A 21,048-nucleotide genomic window follows, 5' to 3' on the forward strand; every position below is an offset into this window, starting at 1 on the left:
ATGGTTGACGGATCCAAAGTGTCAGAACGAAGCTATATAGGAAGCAAGGAAGACAATGTATCACGACGCTTACCACAACGACACATGTGGAAGCTACGAACGGAGCATCCGTGCTACGGATCTGAAGGACGTTCCTTAAGAGTAAACTAATAGACGCTGCTGTGGGGCGTGGCCTGATGGGCGTGCCTCCTGCTAGCTTGCGCTCGTATTGCTGACATGAAAGGCGTTTGGACCGCCCTAATTCAACGTGCCGACGGGTTCATGTCATCCTGATAGCATTTGCTGAAGGGGAACGTTGCTGAGCTCATTCAAACCCGTGATTTCAAAGGCGTTTGGCAATATATTTCAAATGAGCTGTCTAAAGATATATCCCCGCTTCTAAACCCTGAACGAACAACCTCCATCGCTGCGCGAGCAGCTTAGCGAAATTGAAGCCTGAAAGCTGCAATTCAACATCAATTGATTTGGACGAAAACGTTGCAGCATCGCCCGCTCCAGTGTCCCAAAGCAGGAAGGGGTATACCCATGCATGTAGGGGATACAGTACGTGTTTGCTTGAACGATTACGCGTCTCTCAATAACCACTGATCATGGCGGCTCTTCTCGCTGCGTGTAGGTTTGCCAACTTGCGTATTGCGTCGCATACTTGTTGGGCTCACACGTCGGCAGTATGTCTGCAAGCCGAACCAGCACTTGCTACTGGACATGAGCACGTCGACGGAGACGTCCGAAACGACTGGACGTATGCTCTATTGAGACATGCGCAATGCATCCTGCGTTCATTGTGTTTCCAAAGTCGATTATCGTCCTACTACCAGGTTGCATTTCGTAGGCTTGTGGCAAAGTGCGTCATGCTTTGGTTACATCAGATACCATGCCTCATTTCGTATAGTCATTGGTGAAATGTGAATTGTTGCTTTCATCAGGTGAGAATAGAGCCATTTGGTGCGCTCCATGTCGATGCTGTTGTGAGGGTTATTGCCCAAGTGACACCTGCCGACAATGCAGGCGCAACGAAATTCAAGAGATTTACAACACTCCCTTGCTAGATCTGGTGTATCGTGCAGCTTCTGTTCATCGTATGCACAATGATCCCTCAATGGTGCGTCTTCTCTGGCCTTGTTGTTGGGAAACCACATTGTTGCCAAACGCCATCTAATGCTGATAACGATGATGTGATTGCAGGTCTTTGTAATTTAATTCGATGCAAATGATTGTGATTTGCTTGGGATCGAGGTCATCCCGTGCGTGGCATGCAATCCACAAAGTGTGTGCGTGCTCTGCGACGCAGTGCTGGGAAGAGATTGGTGAGATTGGTGCAGTTCGACGTTGGCAACAGCCTTTTCGTACATCCAACCGTGCTTTCAATGTTTTATAATTGCGTGTTTTGTGAAAGCAGGTGTATCGACTGTGTAACTTTGCAAACATCTGGCATTCCTGATACCAGGCTCCTCGAAGTCATCTGGCCATCCCTGAAGAACATGGTAGATGACCACGAGTGAGTCTCAAATCTCACACCGTATGCCTATGGCAATCAGGAAGATGGGTGGGGGGAGCTCAAGGGTGGCCTGAAGATCACATCGAGGCACTCCTTTGCAGTGGAAAGCTTTGTACGTGCAAGCTCATGCGTGGTTTGACTGCAGGTACAGAGGTGTACGCTTCTTAGCATCAAGACGGGCGGCTGCCCAGAAGACTGCGGCTACTGCAGGTACGACTGACATGGCAGTCTAAGAGCATCTGTGCAACGGATTCATCAGAGATTGGAGCTGTGCATGGCCGAATGAGTATGGCTTGATACCCGATGGCTTTGCTTTACTTCAAAGATGAAGTCGTTGCATTGGAAATTGTAACATTCGGGTCGTAGATACATGGCTGTATGCCTTATTGTTTCACACTACAGATACCAGGGCATCGTTGCAGCCGATTGATACCTGTGTTCATGGCAAGCCACCCACTTCCTAATGTTACGGTGATTTTTGGATGCAGCCAGAGCAGCAAGCACTCAAAAGAAACCGGCACCAAAGCTACAAAGCTAATGAACCTCGACGAAGTGTATGAGGCAGCAGTCCGTGCGAAGGAGTCTGGCAGCACCCGATTCTGCATGGGGGCAGCTTGGCGCGGCCCTCCCAAGTACGTGCACTGTCTTTTGATCGCTTGCGCATGTGTCATTCTGCTCTCTGCCAATGCAGTCGTTGCGTGTTTGCGATTTGTCACCAGATCACCCCAGCATGTATTTTCGTGAGGGTTGCATGAACAGATGGCTGTGTGGCCCATTTCCGATCATTACTTGGTCAATTCAGTATACACTGGCAAAGTGCAGAAGCGCCAAAGATTCTAGATTTCTGTTTGCCCCGAGGTGAATTGTGATTTCCATTCAAGCTTCGCAGCAAACTGGCCTGTTCGTTTAGACGTTTTATACGTTGGTGCGCTTCCAAGCGGTGGACCGTTCTCGGCATCGATAAGCAAGTCCCAACACATCACAGGATTTCTGGGAACATATTGCTGGTCATGCCTGTTATGCTGCATGCAAACATACCAGATGACCATGATGTGAATAGACAGCTCTTGCGCAGGTGGGCAAAGGGCAGTGGAATCGTGTGCTAGAAATGGTGAAGAAGATCCGAGCCATGGACATGGAGGTGTGCACAACGCTTGGGATGATCACCCCAGAGCACGCCGCCGACCTCCGACAGGCAGGCCTCACAGCGTACAACCACAACCTTGACACCTCCCCAGAATATTACAAGCAAGTGACAAGCACGCGCAAGTATGAGGACCGCCTGGAAACGCTAAAAAACGTGCGCGACGCCGGCATCAGTGTGTGCGCGGGAGGCATCATCGGCCTTGGAGAGGGCGAGAAGGACCGAGTTGGCCTCATCCATCAGCTTGCTACGCTCCCTGAGCACCCTGAGAGCGTCCCCATCAACAGCTTGGTTGCTGTCGCGGGCACCCCGATGCAGGACAACACTGCTCCAACGGGCTTGGACCTCGTTCGCGTCATCGCCACCGCTCGCATCACGATGCCTAAGACCGTTGTGCGGCTGTCAGCGGGCCGCTTAACGTTGACACCTGCTGATCAGGTGAGCTTCCCTGTTTGATCCAGTGTTCACCTGGAAGGACGCTCTTCTACATGCGCCGGCACCGTATGTGGAAACCTTTCTGGTATTTCTGCGACTTGTGATGCATTCCCTGTCCTGCAACATAGGTCCAGCCGCTGGCTGTTGAAGCATTAGTTGGAGAACCTCTTGATTTGGTATGCAAACTTCCCATTCGTCAACACTCGACACATGATCTGACACTCGGTGAGAATTCATGACAGGCACAGTTAACCGCCAGATAAATTGCTCCCATTTCATCGTTACGTGGTCTTTTTCTTGTAGGCAATGTGTCCATTTGATGCTTTTCTGAACACCTTTTGCGATGAAGGGCGGTACTGTCATACCAAATGGAAGCTTCATACAATGCACCCGTGAGAAAGCAGTTTGGGAGCTAATCGGAGTCAGTAATTTGCCAATGTTCGACCCCCATCATTGCCTAAAAATTCATGCATTTTCGCGCATCGCGACCAGCAAATTACAGGGTCTGGCGAACGCTGAACGGAGTTTGAAACGGCTGCAGGCGATGGCGTTTATGGCTGGTGCAAACAGCATCTTCACAGGCGACACTTTGCTGACCACCCCAAATAACCCAGTGGACGAGGATGCGGCTATGTTTGAGACACTCGGTTTGAAGAGCAGGCCAGCATTCCTGCCATACCCAGCTGGCGGTGAGACGAGCCGAGGCTCGCCATTGGAACGGTCTTAACTTATCAACGGTCTCATCAAGAGCTCGGGTTTGGGGAGCTTTCAGGGGAACCCGGGCGCGAATTTGTATATGTAGTATCTAATGAGCAACCGAGGCGTCAGCTTTGAACGATTGCAAGTCTGCGACCTAGCTGGATGTTGTGTAACCACAAATGGCACTTTGGACGTAAATATGCAAGGCAGGGAGCGTCGAAGGCGCTCAAGCCGACATTATTGGAGAGCGTGTTCTCAGTTTGGATCGAACAGGGCAGGTTCACGAATGACATCACTAATCTTGGGCCCCAGATATTTGGTGGAGCCTGGTCCATCATGCTGAAGATCAAGAATTCCCCACACATTGTGAAATTCACGTATTCAACGAACCTTTGCTGCATCCATGACAACTCAGATGACTATAATTTGGAGACTCTTGCCCAAAGAACAACTCCATGCGCCCTCATGGCAATTCGATATGGTACCACAGTGGACTCTTTAGGGAAGAGCGCCCTTCAGCGGTTTTATGCCTGTGTCGAATCCAGCCTAACTACTAACCATAGGCTCGAATCCCGAGCCTATGGTGCGTCAGCAAATGCCATTTGCAATGCCATGACAAGGCCAGTATTCCAGAGATAGCCTCGCTGAGAGGCAGGGATAGGGATTCCACGGCTGGGGGCTGAGGCTTTAAAGCCTTCGCGAACCAAAGTCTGGTTCCACAGACTTTGAAACAAAGAGGACTCTTCAACGACGTACATGACCTTGGTGCATTTCTCGTAGCTTTGCTGGCTCTTGTCGTGCTATCCTGTTGTGTGCCCTTCGGAGACAACCCCAGTATGCTAGCTATACGCTGCAAGATGTTCGTTCTCATCTGGAAAAGACAAGACATGTATCAGATGGATATACTGCAGTGCACTGGCCACTTATCCGCGCAACCAGATTGCGTGTTTTAGCGTGAACTGCCACATCATGCTAATGACAATGCATTCAGCCAATCGCATTGCATTCCAAAAAATCTGGGGCTGGTATAGCAGGTGAATTATGTATGACAATGATATAGTTCACGCTGCCCGCCGCTTCACGTAATCGAGGTGTGTCAACCTTCCGTGTCTGAAATCTGCCAACCCTATACATTGACAATTGCACATGAGACTCTGGAGGAAACAGCCTCGAGTTACGACTTGCTTTTTAGAAAACGTACCTTTTTTTGTTTGTGATGCGTTCAACGTCCTGACACATGGAGGACTTCCGGTGATTGAAGAAGCTAACTGTACCCGCATGATTACACTAGCGCTCAGTTTGTATTTCCGTCCTCATTGCCAGCATCAACATGAGCTTGAAATCTCTGAAATGTTCGCTGTCGGCACTTGGCAACATTATCTCAGAGATGGCACCATTAAAAGCATGTACACCCGAAATTCTCCTTGTGCAACAGATGAAAACATGAAGAAGACGTTGCAGGCTGTGAAAGATAGAATGGAAAACGCGTTACGGTGCAATATTACCGTTCGCAGAACAGCTACGGATGCCCCACAAGACGACATGCGCGAATTCCATGTGCCTGTTCCTGCAATACGGGTACGTTGCCCGTACCTCAAACCATTCCAAGTGTCTGCATCTCTGATTTGCAACAAAATTGGCTGAATTGAACGGAGCGACAGTGGGGCCGGCCAGGGAGTGTTGTACTCCTGCATGTACAGACCGGGGTTGAACGGTGCGAAACGTTCGGTCTTGCCATGCCCGTTCCGGCGCAAGCAACGTTGGGCGAGGGCGTCAATTGGGCCGGCACTCAAATCTGCACAGAAAATTTGTGAGGCCAGATGCGCCGTATCACGTTTGCTATGTGGACGAGCATCTCCATTTGCTGGCATACATGGGCAGCCAGGGCCCCCACAACATTAGCAGCATAAGGGGCAGAACACAAAGCAGCTAACGACCTGTCCAGAACGCATCTGCACCCATGTGGGTAGCTTTTGTACCTAGGCTTGACATGTAAATCTTCACCCGTTAACTGGGTGCTTTAAACCCTCTCCTACCCTACGCAGCACCCCCCGATGCGGCAACAACCGTGAATATGCTTGGCCGATCTGTGATCGCAAGCGCGAGCTGACGATGCCGACATTCAGCGTGATTCACGTGCTGCAGGCTGTCTGGGAACCACCACTGGTCGACTTTAGCGAGTTCAGCCACGAAGATCTCGAGGTTGTGTTTGTAAAGGCTGCCTCAGGTGCGACCTGCCTGGCGACCACGGACCTGCTCTCCGTGTGCCAATGGTTCCGTGCGATCCTGCGGTCGGCGAGCTAGGCCATCCCACCTGGGCCCGTGGGCACGCCACTCCCACAGGTCCAGCCCCCCTGCGCCTGCTCGATTGCGCGTCCCTTCGGACCCTCCGTGCGACACAGGCACTGGGGAACTCCTGCTCTCGCGCCTGCGTTGTCCCCTGGGAGAACCTCGCAGCACCTGCTGCAGGTTCTGCGAGCTGCCGCCTCCGCACGCGCAAGGCGCGTGACTATGCACGGATGCGTGCAACGCTCAGTGGCCTGCGCGACTTGGACCTGACCGGCCATCGCGTGACCGCTCACCAGGTGCAGCTTGCCTGTTCCATCGCTCAGCTTACCAGCCTCACCGTGCAAGGGCTTGGCATTGGTTACAGCCCTTCCATCCCGTCCGAGAGCGACCCCTTCTCCACCACCCTCGAGCGCTTGACCATGTACGATACCAGCTGGGAGCCTAACAACAGCATCAACCTGTGGAGCGATGACGCAGATGCTTGGCCGGACGAGCGACGTCTGCGGCGCGGCAACAGCAAGACTGTGGGCAAACACTCGATGGCCCTGTTCTCAAGGTTCCCCAACCTGCGCTTCCTGAAGATAGAAATGGATAATGGGACAGAGGATGTTACTGTTCCATGCGACGGATTCGCAGGTGCATCGAGGCTCGAGCACCTGGAGATGCACGGTTGCAGTGTATCGGCAAACTCCATTCTGGCGCTCTCGCGTCTGACAGCGCTCAGCGAGCTTTGCCTCTCCAAGTGCAGCGATCTCCAGGACACGTCCGTCAGCGCTGTCAATTCGCTGACTTCCCTTCAAGCGTTCTACGCTGAAGAAGATCCAATCAGCAGCTTCACTGTCAGGGGACAGGCAGGGGCTGCGGCACTGGTCGCAGCTGACGCTCCTCACGCCCTTGGCGTTGAAGGGCTTCGAGCTCGATAACCTCTCGCACGTCGCGGGAATCACAACGCTGCAGTCGCTGCACCTTTTCAGAGCCCACGATCCCGCCCCCCTCTATCATATTGCTCAGCTGTCAGCGCTCACGTGCCTGCAGCTCATGGCCCTCACAGGTGACGTGGATGCCGGCCTTCTGTAGCTTGCTTCCCTCACAGCTCTGAAAAGCCTCAGCCTGGGGGGCTGTGCGAATGTGTCAAACCCTCTTGATCGAGGTTGCACTACCAAGAGCTCATGTGGTGCATTACGCGACACGATCGTCACTGTGCTACTGTTTCCTGGAGTGCAGTTCATGATTTTCCTCATGAAAGGCACTCACAACTCTTCTAAGGGGTGCTGTGTCCGTGACACATGGTGATATAATCTGTAGCTTTTTCTCCAATAGCAGCATCTACTGATGTAAAACTCACTCGCACTCTTCCACCCGTCTTAACACTCAAGCCGCGTCCATCTTTCAGCGCCGTTGCATCCACGCCGGCACTGGTTACTCTCGAATATCAGTCAGCTCGTTGGCACCATCTGTCGCCGCTCGGTCATATGCTTTGCTTCTTCCTTGCAGGTTTGCCTATTGTCTTATTGTCTCGACATGGACAACCTCGCGTGCATGCGTTGCTGGAGCTGGCAGCATGCTCCCCGCCGACAGAACGGGCCTGGCCACCGCTTCAGGGCGTCACACTTGTGTGAGCGCTGCCAGGCGGACCTTGCGGATCCGTTTTGGAGAACGGTAGAGTGGGTCCATGACTCAAGTACGATGCACTCCGTGCTGGACATAGGTGGCTTGCTGAACTGCGGACCCTGGAAATTCCGCTTCCGTCTCAACCAGCAACAGCAGCAACTGGTAGAACCTGGCATCCAGGTCCAAGCTGTTGCGGTGCAGCTGATGGACTCAGTGCCATCTCGATTCCATTGGCCGCACATTGCCGAGGTGAAGGTGCGAGTTCCATTGCACAAGTGCGCTGCGTCCACTCACGACTTCAGACACGGCCAGCTCAGTACTTCGGATGTTGCACTCGCAACGCAAGTTTCACGGACATTGCATTGCGACCGCGCCATCTCAACTCCTGTGCTGGCCGAGCTTAGACCCGTGCGTGCATGATGCGTCCTTGTCTTTCCCCGTTGTGTGCAAGGATTGATTTACTGGTGAATCTGAATGTGAAAAAGTCCCGTGCTGCTTGTGTTTCCATGTTGTGTGCGAGGGCTGGTCGTCTGGGAAAGCGCCGGCATCGGTCACATGGGATGAGCCGTCAAAGTGATCCGCTGCTTTCACATACACCATCGCACGCCGACGCACAATTTGACCAACCGCTTTGAATGGTAGAAATTGTTACAGATTCTGCCATGACGTTCTCAAGGTCGATATTGGTCGGTATCTGGCAAACATGATCACTCTGCTAAAGTCCAACGCCTTGATGTTGCATCGCGCCATGCAGGTCAACGGCATCTCCGTGATGAAGCGGACGGGGATGGGCGCAAACGCCCGTGACGCTCCCCTTAACATCACAACGTCAATCTGGCCCTTGCAAATGAACTCGGGCGAGACATCTTCACCCTTCAACAGGCGGAAATATTGCGTTCTTCTCCGCATTGCGAAAATGCGCTCGGATAAGGTGAGCCCACGTCATCCTGTCACGATTGTCACCCACCCTGCGCGTCTGTTGCCATTCATTGACTGCACTACTGCTATGTATGACTGACACGCTGCCACTGCCTAAGTCAAACTGTCCTGCAAGAGCTACGACCGTGCTGCAGTCGAGGCCTGGCATGTTCCCACCACCTAAAAGGAATGTTTTGTTGTTTCCAAAACATCCATATGTGCCGCACAAACTACCTCATCGTCAACATCACCACAACATTGAGGACTCCATGTGCCACTTTGAGAGTCAGTGCTACCATGATCATACATGGCGAGCAAGCTCATCGCACATATTGGCACGGTGAAGGCTCAATGACCCATCCCATCGTTGTTTGCAGGAAGTTGCCGAGATGATGGCAGCGCCCGAGCAGCCGAGTGAGGCGATTCGGCGCGTGAGCTGGATGGCCAAGTGCGACGAAGATGACGTCGTCGTCGACAGCGTCAAGTACAACTTGCGCTGCCCGCTGTCGGGTACGCGAGTGCGCAAGCCTGCGCGCTTGGCCAACGTCAATGCGCTCTGCATATTTGACCTCGAGAGCTTTCTCGAGACCACCAAGCGCAGCCGCAAGTGGCAGTGCCCCACAAGGTGTGTGATGTTGCGGCGCGCGCCGTTTCCAAAATTTAGTCCTCTTGGTGTCTCCATGTAGTTCAGCAATTTCTACACGCCAGCATTGATAGCTGCCGTCAGTAGTCGACCGTCTCTAATCCATTCATGAGTCATTGTCATCTCCAATGCATCCCCTTGGGAAATATCCCTTAGGACATTGGCAACAGCAATTACTATAATTGAAGTGCCACTTCACTGTAGGTGAGTGGGACTTGGAGTACTGAGTGGCAAATCCATGTCCCATTTCACAGGCTCCCCTCACAGATAGAACGGAGCATGATGGGTCATTTGGGTGCTGGGATTTGTTCTATGTCGACCAGACCTGAGACTCTTGAGAGATTTTTGCTGTTAGATGGACACCGCACCTCACTTGCCTGTCCTCCGCTCATCCTTCCTCTGCAGGGCATTGACTCCAGGCATGTTGTGTGCGCCGTGACGTGAAACGGTCTACAGCATGTTCATCTTGTTTGCTTTATGGGGGGAAGCCGTCAAGACAGTGCCTATCATAGGCAAGCCCATGACGCTGTAGACGCGGCATAATGTTGCATGGTTCTTATGTCAGCACCGTACGCATATTTGGTGCTTCTACGTCTTCTGGCGTCATAGCAGGACACCACGACCACTGGTGATCATGTGTGCACCGATCATGCTTATGTGCTGCGTGATTCAATCGTTTGGAAGCTGGTTGAGCTGACCATCGCGAGTCCGGTCCTCACGGGGAGGTGTCTGTGCAGCATGACAAACTCGCACATGGGACATCTGCAAGGAGATATCTACGTGGAGCGAGTTCTCGCTCAGCTCGGGAACCGGGACGACGTCAACGACGTCGAAATCGACGAAGACGGGCAGTGGAGGGCTGCGCCAGATACAGGGCGGCGCAGCATCTTGGAGCCGCCCACCCCACCCCACCCCTTTGAGCAGACAGCGGAGCCCGGGCACACTGCACATCAGGAGAATGTGGCCCGGCAGGCCGCTGGGCCCTGCTCCGCGAGGGCAGGGCCCGGCAACGGGCTCGTCGATCTCTGTGATAGCGGTGACGACGAGCCCGCTGCAGCCCCGGGCCCCTCTCATGCATTCAGCGGGCAACGAGAAGGGATGCGCCATCAGCTCCATGTGTCATCACAAGGTATGCTCCAAGAAAGTGTTGCTGCCGGCCTGCAAACCCTGCATGTGGTACCCCCCACCAGATGCCTTGTACTCCTTTGTTTGTCCAGGTCTTTGGTCACGCGCAGACATTACAAGTGCCTGCACTTGGAGGATGTATGCTTGGCTTTTCCACTCCGTCGGTGTTGTTTCCTCCATTGTTAGCTTGTTGAATTTACACGTCACACACGAACGACACTTTATCTCTGTTGACAGATCGGTAGAAAACTAAGCCGTACTCACTCAAGAAAAGCGCAGAGCTTATATATGGACAAGCATACATGGCACAAGGCCTCAGGCATCATGGCGTTATGCCTGCGAGGCATGGCGTAATACTCTGATGTATAGCGCAAGACAAACACAAACGTTCCAGGCACATCCTAGCACGTTCTCTAGTACGTAACTGCAGAAATATATCCAACGTTATTCTCACGATATATATCGAGAGAACATATGCAAGTTCCTACATGCAGCTGTACATGCTGACCTATAAGTGATCTTCCTCAGGCACATGCATGGTCCGATGTCTACATTTGAGGAAGGCACCGAGTGACCTAATGAGGTAACCCCTACAGATGTCAACATAGCTGCATGGGGGAAAGCGCACAGATAGCACTGCTGCGCCGGGTTCGTGCATAGCCAGAAGTATCTTCTTCGATGCACGATACTCGACACAGCAACCTTGAAATGGCCGATAGCTCGTCGCTTGGTGCGCTTGTCTATGCCATGATTGGTTTGTCCTGAAAAAAGTGCCCGATCAAGCTCTTGGAACCTCTATAACTGATCTGAAACATGGAGCTCTTGCTTCCGTTTTGAGGGCTGATACTTATCGCTCGCCTGCATAGATGAGGAATGTATTGTCGTGTCCAAACTGTAACATAGGGTATGGATCTGCAGGTCACGCCCCCTTGCCCACCCCCTGTGATGAGCGCCCCAGCAAGCGTCCGCGGTTCGGCAGCCCTGCCGACGATCACTCGCCGGTCCACTCGCGGCCGCGTCATTACGCGACGAGTGAAGAGCTGCCGCGCCCCCCACCCCGTGATGAAAGTCGCCATTCGGCGCATCGATGCTCCCACCGTGCCTCTCGACAGCGAGACGGCCACCGGGTGAGTGCGGGGCATGTCAGGTCTGAAAGGGAGCACGCACGAGGCGACGGCCACGCAAGCCATGAAGAGCTGCCCTCCCCTCAACTCCGCCGAGACGCTCGCCATTCATGGCGTCGGAGCCCCAGCCCCCCAGGTGCCGCGCGGCAGCAGGACCGCCGCTGGCGCGATGCGGGAGACGGCAGGCCTGGCAGGGCTCCTGCGCGTCGGGATTTCCGAACGCAGTCGGAATCTGTGGCACCGCGGCACCGCAGAGATGCACAGGCTCGCTACCTGGGGAAAAGCGAGCGGGACACAGAGCACAGAGCTGAGAGCACCCAGAGCACCCAGAGCACAGAGGTCGATCCATTCAACGGCCACGAAAGTCGACTGGCACCTTTGCTGTCAGGGGAGGAGGCTCCTGGGATTGGCTTTGTCAGTCGGCAGGTGGAGCCCAGCCGCCCACCCCACTATCCTGGCTATGGCGCATGGCGAGACCAGCGATGACGACGAGCAGCGTCATCCACGTGCTAGTTAGAGCAGACTCGGTCTCAGACGAGACCCAACGTCATCAGTGGGATATTCAGCTTGTAGAAGGTTATAGACAATGATATGGCCACGCGCTCGATTGCAGCTCAGGAAGACATGTCATGCTCAGAATGATTGTGCTTTCGTCGTTCATGTAATCAGCTTGCGTATGTGTGCGCGAACTCATCCCGTGGGACTAGTACATGCTCGATGGCGCCCATACCTTGAGATCTGGTGCCATACCTCTCATCCGAGATACAGATCAATGAAGAGCGAGGGTTCATCTTTCTGTCTGCTCAATTTTGTCTTGAAAGTACCCTTCGCGTGCTGAGTCATTCATAACTAGCTATACCAACCTGGATTGCGTGGACTGTCTGTGTGTAAACGTGGAAAAACTTAGCGGATTTGAGCTCCTCGCTGTAAGACGAGTGCAACCTTGCCACTTTGGATGCGATCCATGCCAGTTTTGTGATGTTCCAAACCAAAAAATTATGGGCTGAGCCACACACAGTCTTGGAGAGCGACACCAACATCAAATCCAAGCGGCCGAATGCTACTGAATGTTTTATTATTACAATTTGAAATTGGAAGTGCCCAACTTGGCAGACTAGATTGGCAGGATGGTGAATGGTTTGCAATGCATGTTATCACTTCTGTTGACCGCTGGCAACGTGTATGGGCTAAATCTTTGGCCCCAGCTTTTTCGGCCAATATCAGCGACCCTTCCACACACAAGAATGTAACAAGCAATGTGGGTAAGCAGGGTCCGTCTCATGCAAATCACGCACAATACCACGAAACGTCGACATTCAGTTGACGGTACACGCGTGCGTGACCAGGTGTAGCAGGAACGAATTACCCTCTCCAGGGTTCAGCAAGGAATTAGATGTTGTGACACAACAGAACAGTGCAGAGCTCGCCCACATACGCACACTGCACGCAACCGAAAGTCTGCATGCAGGCCCAAGTGATGTGCTCCATCTACATGTGTGCCTTCGATGTACGAACTCTCGGACGCACCCTGTCACTTGCTATCACACAATTTGCAGGAAGTCCCCATGGCCTGACTCATGGTTCGGATGTGTCCGAACCATGACACATGTTTCATGGTTCAAATGTTCGGATTTCTCTCGGATAGCAATCCTTTCAAACAACAAGAATATGGAGGGCCTACCGTAGTAAATTTCATTACAGAGAGAAGCAGAATCATCAAAGCTCGAGCTGTACCAGTAGTAAATTTCATTACACAAAGAAGCAGAATCATCAAAGCTCGAGCTGTACCAGTAGTAAATTAGGCCGATGGACGGTGACGCGTGACACTGGAGAAAAATAGTCCATTTTTCTATGGGGTTTAATGCCGTGACACGTGACAAATAAAAATTTTCGTCCAACCAGTCGACAAAAAAGGAATTCGCCCTGTGACGCTGGAAAATTTTCCAAAGGCCTACGGCCAGCCCGTAACCTGCCAGAACCCTGAGCCTCAGCGACTGTACCCTGACGTATTCCTAGATAACAACGGTGCCTATTGGGGTACCCCGCATGAGGTACACCTACAGGCGTATAGACTACACTCGCACTTGTTTTCTGTCATCATGGTGAATCTCGCGTTCCACCCGACCCATCTGGGGTTGGCGTCAGGCAGAGTACCCTTTCTTTCAAGAAGGTCAGCGAGCTGACAGCCGTCGAAAGGGCTGAGAGAGAATTGAATACCACTGTTCGTATTGCCCACGCCAAATTGGCAGCTGCGCAGAGGAAGGCTGCACAGCCCGTGCCAGTACCTGACCCTGTTGCCACCGGGCAAGTGGGGCTGACAGCTGAGCGGCCCCGTGTGCATGTGACATTACTTTTACCTATATTGCATTGCCCGGCATTGCAATTGCATCGGTGGGTACCTTGTTGCATGTACATCACGAGGATTGTGAATGGTTGCTGAAGACGCTTTTGCGTTGTGTGCAATGTACCTTGCTGCTTGTGTCCCAAGATTGGTTCGTGGTGCTGCTGTGAATGCCTGCTGGTAACCACACGTTGTTGGGCCTCAATACCAAAAAAAGTTTTCGCCTGCGGCGACCGTCCAAGAAAATAGAGGAAATAAGGAATGTCACATTGTGACGTTTCGGAAATAGTCCAACAAAGTTGGACGAATAAGAAATGAAAATGGTGACGTTCCAGAAGTTTCGTCCATCGGCCTAATTTACTACGGTAGCAGACCTGAGGCCGGCTACTTTGTCATGCAGAAACACCAATGCAGGACAAGCGACAGCCCATCTCCCATGGTCCCGATACGTGGCGCACCGAGTGGCATTACACAACTGGAGAGAGCCAGCTACAACCACAGAGCACGGGCGTTACTTCGCGTACAGAATAGTATCCTTCCTCGATGTGCCCTCAAAACCACCAGGCTTGATCTTCGCAGCTTCATGCCGTGCCAGCTCAGCAGGCACAGCCGCCTTGGACTCCTCGAGCAGTGTTTTGAGATCAAAGAAGACCTCGGTGTTGCTGGTGGTCAGGAATGTGAGTGCCACGCCCTTGCGCCCGGCTCTGCCTGTCCGGCCGATGCGGTGCGTGTAGTTCTCGATTGTGTGAGGCATGTCGTAGTTGACGACGAGCCCAACGTCTCGAACATCAATTCCACGGCCCGCAACATCCGTGGCAATCATGATGTCGTACTCCTTCTCGCGGAATCCCTTGATGCTGGACTCACGCTGCTCTTGCGTCTTGCCTCCGTGGAGCAACGCGCACCTGTACTTGTTGGTGGCTGCCAAGGCGTTGTAGACCTCCTCACTATGCACCTGCATGTCGAGAAATTGTCATTTAGTCAGCTAGCCAATTTGTCATCAAGTCACCTAGTACGCACGTGCAAACGTGCTCGAAGGAGTTTTCAGAAACCCGTGTGCCGATTGCCAATGCAAGAGCAGTTGTTGACCATGAGCCAAGACCGGCACGCCTGCAGGATAGATAACAACCCGGAACAAGCAAACACCATGGCCATCTAAACCAACGCCGGAAGCAGATTGCAGCATCTAGCGCAGAGGCTCAACTCATCCATGTGCAGGCATTGCACAGCCTAGCTGCCAAGCTATGGTACGTTTCTCACATGATTTGAAGTCTTGCAAATCGTCAACCTACGGGCAGTTGATTTCCATCGTAGCAATGTAGGCATGATGATAGGATGCATGGAGCGAGAGCTGATCACGTGGGCTGCCAACTAGGGATGGCACCAAACCATACTGTTCCCACTCATGGCTACTGCCAACAGGCCCACGTGGTCAGTTCCCGCTCCATGCAACCTTGCATCATTGCATCACATAGATCATGGCAGGAAATAGACAACAGAAACAACGACAGCATATTCGAAGTGATACAACTCGTTGAACGTCAGCGGTCGGAACAAGCAAGCCTGTCATAAACGCGCGGCCGCTGGCACGAGCTATAACTTGAAGAGAACGACGGTACATGATAGCATTGCCCCTACATAAGCCGATGCTGAGTTCCCGTAGCGCATTGGTGACAAACCCATCCTTGATAACATCACCCCCAGCACTCGCTGTTATCGCCAGGGTATTGAGCAGCTCCATCGCCGGCTTGCCCATGCGGCTGAACGTCTCATGGCGTAGCCATTGGGGTCAGCGGATTGATACTTTGTCCGCTTGTCCACTCCCGTGCAGCTGCTGCGCCACCTTCCACTTGTGCGGCTTGCACGTGGGAGGGTGCGCTGGGGTGCACAACCGAGATGTCGGCAACTGTGAGTCAGCTCGGCAACCTTGCAAATCATGATGATAATGATGATGATGTATCCCGCGGCCGCGCGTTCATGACAGGCTTGCCTGTCCCGACCGCCGACGTTCAATGAGCTGTATTGTTTCGAATGTGTTGATGTGGTTGTTTTCGGCCTAAACCGTAGCTCTTGCTCGTTCTCTGTGCGATGTAATGATGATGTATCCCTTTTACAACACTACCGCATCCACATGGACGTTGGCAACTCCAAGAACTACTCGGGATTGTCATGGCTTGTGGAACACAAAAGAACATGGAGAAAGGCACGAGGGCGAGAAGCGAGGGGGCACGGACCCGGTTGTTCACGAAGATGATGACCTTGATCAGCTCATCCTTGACGCCCGCCTGGAACGAGTCCAGCTCCTGGACAATCCGCCAGGGCTTGTCCTTCTCGGTCATCCACAAGACGCGCTGAGTCACGTTGTCAGTAGCGCGGCCAGCAGAGCCCACGGTCACGGTGACTGGGCGCCTCAGGTACCGCCGAGCGATCCGCTCCACCTGTTGAGGCATCGTGGCAGAGAACATGTACGTGGTACGGTAGATGCGGTCAGACTCGAGAAGGACCTCCTCGTCCTCTGGCTTCAAGTTGGTGGAGGGCATCGCATCCAGCACCTGCATGACCTGGGGCTCAAAGCCCATGTCAATCATCCGGTCCGCTTCGTCGAGCACGATGTAGTTGCACTGGTTCAGCACTGCGTAGCGGCGGTTGAGGCAATCAACGAGGCGGCCTGGCGTGGCCACAACGATTTCGGCGCCTCTTCGCAACTTGGATGCCTGCTCTTCGTACGAGGCCCCTCCCACAACACACACGCTCGTGAACCCTGCAGCATTTCCAGCCTCTTCACGCCGGCACTCTACGGAGCAAGGGTGATCAACCTGACCTCGTGCAGCGCCGTTGGCAATGTCGTTTGACATGTCAAGTCGTGTCAGGAAAGAAGATGGTAAACAAAGTGGCCACAGCTATTTGATTTGGCGTGTCGTATGAACTAGTGACAACTTTAACAAACTTTAACAGCGAAGTTGAAACGAGTCTGCTTCTGAGTGTGGGAAAAGAGCTGATGGTCCTGAGGGCATTGTCTAGATATCAATAACGAGGCAGGAAAGAGACAAACTCATCGGCATGCACTGCGGCAGAGAGAATGTGTGCAGTGGGCTGCATAAATCAACAGCATAATCATTTGGCTGCATAACACAGGAGACATACATGCAGACAAACCACGTGCCACTGCATACAGTGCAGAGATTGAAAGGCAAGAGCATACCGGTGTACTCTGCGAGAACGGTGGTTTCCTCGTCGATCTGCTGCGCAAGTTCTCGGGTGGGAGCGAGCACCACAGAGTACGGCCCATCAATGCAGTTGGCCTCGGTCAGCGGCGGCTGACCCATGATGTACACAAGCATTGGGAGCACAAACGCAGCAGTCTTGCCGGAACCCGTTTCTGCGAGACCGATGACGTCGCGGTTGCGCAGGCCGAACGGAATGCTCGCCATCTGAATCGGCGACGGCTTTTCGTAGCCGAGCTTGTTGATCGCCCGCCGCAGCTCGTCCGGCAGCGGCATTTCATCCCAGTTGCGGTACGCGTTGGGCGCGTTTTTGCCCTGCCCCTTGTAGCTGATGCGGTGATCCTCGCGGAAGATGCGCCAGTCTCGCTCCGTCATCGCCTCGCGCGGCTTCTCGGACCAGTGCTTCTGCACCTTGACGTTGTCTTCGTCATATTTTTCCGCGCGGCTTGCGCGCTGTGCGTCTGCACGCATCTCCTCGACAGTCATCCGGTCACCCCGCGAGCGTCGCAGGAGCTCCAGGGTTGACTGCTCCTTCTTTGCGGCCTCCTTGAGCTGCTCCCGGCGGTCGATTCCCGCCATCATGCCGCGCCCGAACAGCACGCCGCCTTCGTGGAGCTTGTCATACAGCGGGTTGAGGTCTTTTGACGTGTCGTCCTTTGCGTCCCAATCAAAATTGAACCTGCATCCCCTTACTTTCAGCAGACGCTCGCTTTCCGGTTCTCGAGGACATGATTTAGCAGCTCAAACAGCCAAGACCATGAAGAGGACACAAAATGAGCGGAAAACTCTGCAATGCAACCAGTGGGATACTCGAATGTACTAGCCAACGTCTGGAGTTTTAACATGATGCTCCGGTACACGATGCAAGCACAAGACTGGAGTAGAGACCCCTGCGAGGAAGCAGCCTCCGCAAATTGGGCGGTTCTAAGCTGCCGTATCAGATCAAATACACAGACGCTTGAGCAGTGCACTAACTCTTCAAGGACGCAATTAAGGGCAATCCAGAGATCGAGCAAGTGAAGCACATCAATCACGGATACTTCGACATCACAGGCTATGATGTACCCTAGTAAATTCCACGATCTGCATACAATCGTGCTCCAACTCGCGCTCGGACGCTCATCTAGCTTTCAGTCACCTTCGGCGATCCCTTCCATATGAATTGGTGGCATGAAATGCACATGCTATGCAGTAGAACCGCCCACGCTCGTCCCACACCACATGCTGGTGTACATCAACAGCTTGACTTGTACCAGCTTCTTGAGACGTCAGCTCGGCGATGACGGAGAAGGTCGACAAAGATGCAGCAGGGATGACACGGGAGTCTGCAGCAGTAGGAACATCCCGCACACAAGGCAGTGTTGTCAGAAACACATCATAATCATCAAGGTGAGAGCCGTGCCTGAACTTTTCAGATGCTTTGGCAACTCGGCGTTTCTGCTTTTCTTTGCCTAGGTACTGTTGGCGAATGAGCTCCAGCTGCTGCTCCCTCTCGCGGCCAGAGATGCGGGTCAGTCGCTCCTCTTGCTCCTGTGCCCTCCTCTCCTCAGCTGCTTTGTCAGCCGCCTCCTGAGCCTGGGCCCGTAGCGTTGCTTGCGACTGTCGCGCGTTGTTCGCCTGCTCATGTAACCTATACGAACAAACCCTATGTGAGATGCCACACCAACACTGGGCTGCACCTCCATCGAACTGCCAACAGTGCAGCGTAAGTCAGATGCAACGAAGGAGATCAGTTGGCATACTCCAGAAGCGTATATATATCATGGCCCCACACGCAATTGTTTCCTTGGCACAACACCTGCACATTGTGATGACAGCCTAGCTTTGACAAACGCTGCTTCTTGTGGGTATTCCCTGACACTGGACAAGCGGAGCCAGCACCTGAGGTAACACGCACAAGGAGATGCATGTCAGCTGGCATCTCCAAAAGCAATGAGAAGGTGCAAAATTCAACGGTTTGTACAGAGACAGGTCTTCAGCTGACGCACTTTTTCAGAGCAAGCTCCTCACGCTGCTTCTTGGTCATGAATTTGGGGCGAGCAGCCTCATCATCTGCCTCTTTGCGCTTTTTTAGCAGGTCTTCTAATGAGAGAGGCTCCTTCTTGACGGCCTTTGTAGCATGGGCCCCAGCATCATCGTTACGCTGCTGTGAACGGAGCTCCTCCTCAGCCGCCGAAGATTGCACACTTGGAAGAGGTGGCAGCTCGTGGCTACCATGTCCTTTCGGTACCGCACTCTGCTGCACTGCAAGCCGCCCGGAACGCCCCTCCTGCCGCCTATCTCCGTCCTTGTCACCGTGAGCGGGCCGCTCGTCATGTCGACCAGGGTCGGCACCTTTCCCGCCTCGATCTGCCTCTCGATGACGATCCCTCTCCCGTTGCCGGTCTCGGTCGCGATTATGGTCCCGGTCACGCTCACGTGCGCTGTCCCTGTCACGGTTGCGCTCTCGGTCCGCATCTCTTGCATTGTCCCTGTTGCGATCACTTTCCCTTTGTCGATCTGAGGCTCTGTGACGGTCCTGTTCGCGCTGGTGCTCACGCTCAGTGTACCGCCTATCTACAGCTCGATCCCCTGCCTCCACGCCTCCGACTGTGCTATCTCTGTCCTTCTCTCTTGAAGTGGCTCGTTCTTCTCGAGATCTGTCTGACCCTCGCTGCTCACCCCTTGCCCCATCTGTCTCCTTGTCAATGTCAGGCTTTGATGTCGTTCCTTTGTCGGTGTCCTGAAGGTCCTTTGAGCGCCTGTGGCTCCTGTCCTTGTGCTCCCTGTCCTTATCCTTGTGCTGCTTGTGCGAATGCTTCCTCTTCTTATGCTCTCGGTCCTTGTCTTTGTGTTTGTGCTTCGAGTCTTTGCTTCGCTTGCTACTTTTACGCGAGTCTTTTTCCAAGTTGTCATGCACTTGAGCATCCTCATCCCTAGCAGCTCCCTCATCTGACCCTCCTCTGCCAGGCGAGTCCTTGATGAGGCCCTCCTCGTCTTCGTCCTCATGGATCACTCCCTCCTCTGAGTCGCGCTGACGCTTGACACCAACTTTAATTTTACTTTGTCCACCCTCGCCGTCAGCTATGTCTTCCTTGTTGTCAGACGCCATGGCCACCAAAGAGGCTGAGCACGGGTGAAGGTTGAGATCACCAAGCGCGGCAAACCAGCCAGGTGACACAGGGACAGACCTAGATGCAACTGATTGCTGAGGTTGTGATCATACGTCGGATGGCTGATTACTGTGCGTTCAGGAAGATATGCGAGATATGATACATGCAACCCCTGCGCAACGTAGGTGCCAGAATGCAAACATGCAATGTGCAATGTGTGCATATTTGTTGGAAAAATCAAAGGAGCGCTCTCGAAAGGCTACCATCCTGGACAGGCTTAAAACTCCAAGAACTCCTTGCCAAGGACCTTTGAAGTCCTGGACCCTTTGGCGCGCAGTTTTGGCGCGCACAGAATACCAATGAGGTCGAAGGCTTGATCGCTCCGACGAGAGCGTACTAATGCCACATTCTGCACCACATCAACTTAAGAAAATTGTATAAAAGGTCAAAATCGCGCATGTCATGGAGAAATAGGCTAAATGAGGAGCTTAACGTATATTGTCCTTCGGGAAAACCATGCTGGCCACAAGTATCTAAAAGACGCGCAGGAAGCACGGGCATCAGTATGAGGTGCTAGTCAATGCAAGTAATCATCTGCAAGTTGCAGCAAGGTCTTTGACGATAGCAGTGTATCAAGCAGCGAATGCAGAGGAGTTTGATGCAGCCTTAGCTTCTGACGTGGGTCTGCACGCAACAGATGTAAATTCGAGTGACTCCACGCTGCATTCCCTGTCGCCGGTTCGCGTGCGTCGCCATGAACAGTGAAACCCTGGTCGACATTGAACACGATCATGAGAAACACCCCCCGCATGGAGAATGTACACGAACGCGGTGGCAGCTGCTTGCATCGCTGAAGCCATCACTCTGCCTGTTGAAGTGGCGAAGGTAAGCCCAATCTGTCCCGA

General features: G+C 53.2%; 1 protein-coding gene across 1 annotated transcript; it reads right to left on the reverse strand.

The window, feature by feature from the left end:
- Positions 1-14,338: 14,338 nt before the first annotated feature.
- Positions 14,339-20,142, reverse strand: LOC149810123 (DEAD-box ATP-dependent RNA helicase 21-like). Its single transcript, XM_089994417.1, has 5 exons — positions 19,386-20,142; positions 18,454-18,574; positions 17,030-17,730; positions 16,062-16,588; positions 14,339-14,782 (listed from the first exon to the last, which is right to left on the reverse strand). Exons 1-5 carry the CDS (start codon positions 20,140-20,142, stop codon positions 14,339-14,341), a joined length of 2,550 nt encoding a protein of 849 aa, XP_089850543.1.
- Positions 20,143-21,048: the final 906 nt, after the last annotated feature.

The sequence above is a fragment of the Nuphar pumila genome, unplaced genomic scaffold (assembly GCF_984573655.1).
Source record: "Nuphar pumila unplaced genomic scaffold, dmNupPumi1.hap1.1 HAP1_SCAFFOLD_508, whole genome shotgun sequence".
In the NCBI taxonomy this organism is placed as follows: Eukaryota; Viridiplantae; Streptophyta; class Magnoliopsida; order Nymphaeales; family Nymphaeaceae; genus Nuphar; species Nuphar pumila.

Coding starts and splice junctions, on each gene's coding strand:
- LOC149810123 (XM_089994417.1), bottom strand. CDS start 20,142: ATGGCGTCTGACAACAAGGAAGACATAGCTGACGGCGAGGGTGGACAA. Junction 17,731..18,453: donor AAAGCATCTGAAAAGTTCAG/GCACGGCTCTCA, acceptor AAGGGGATGCAG/GTTCAATTTTGATTGGGACG. Junction 16,589..17,029: donor CGTTCTCGCAGAGTACACCG/GTATGCTCTTGC, acceptor GAAATGCTGCAG/GGTTCACGAGCGTGTGTGTT.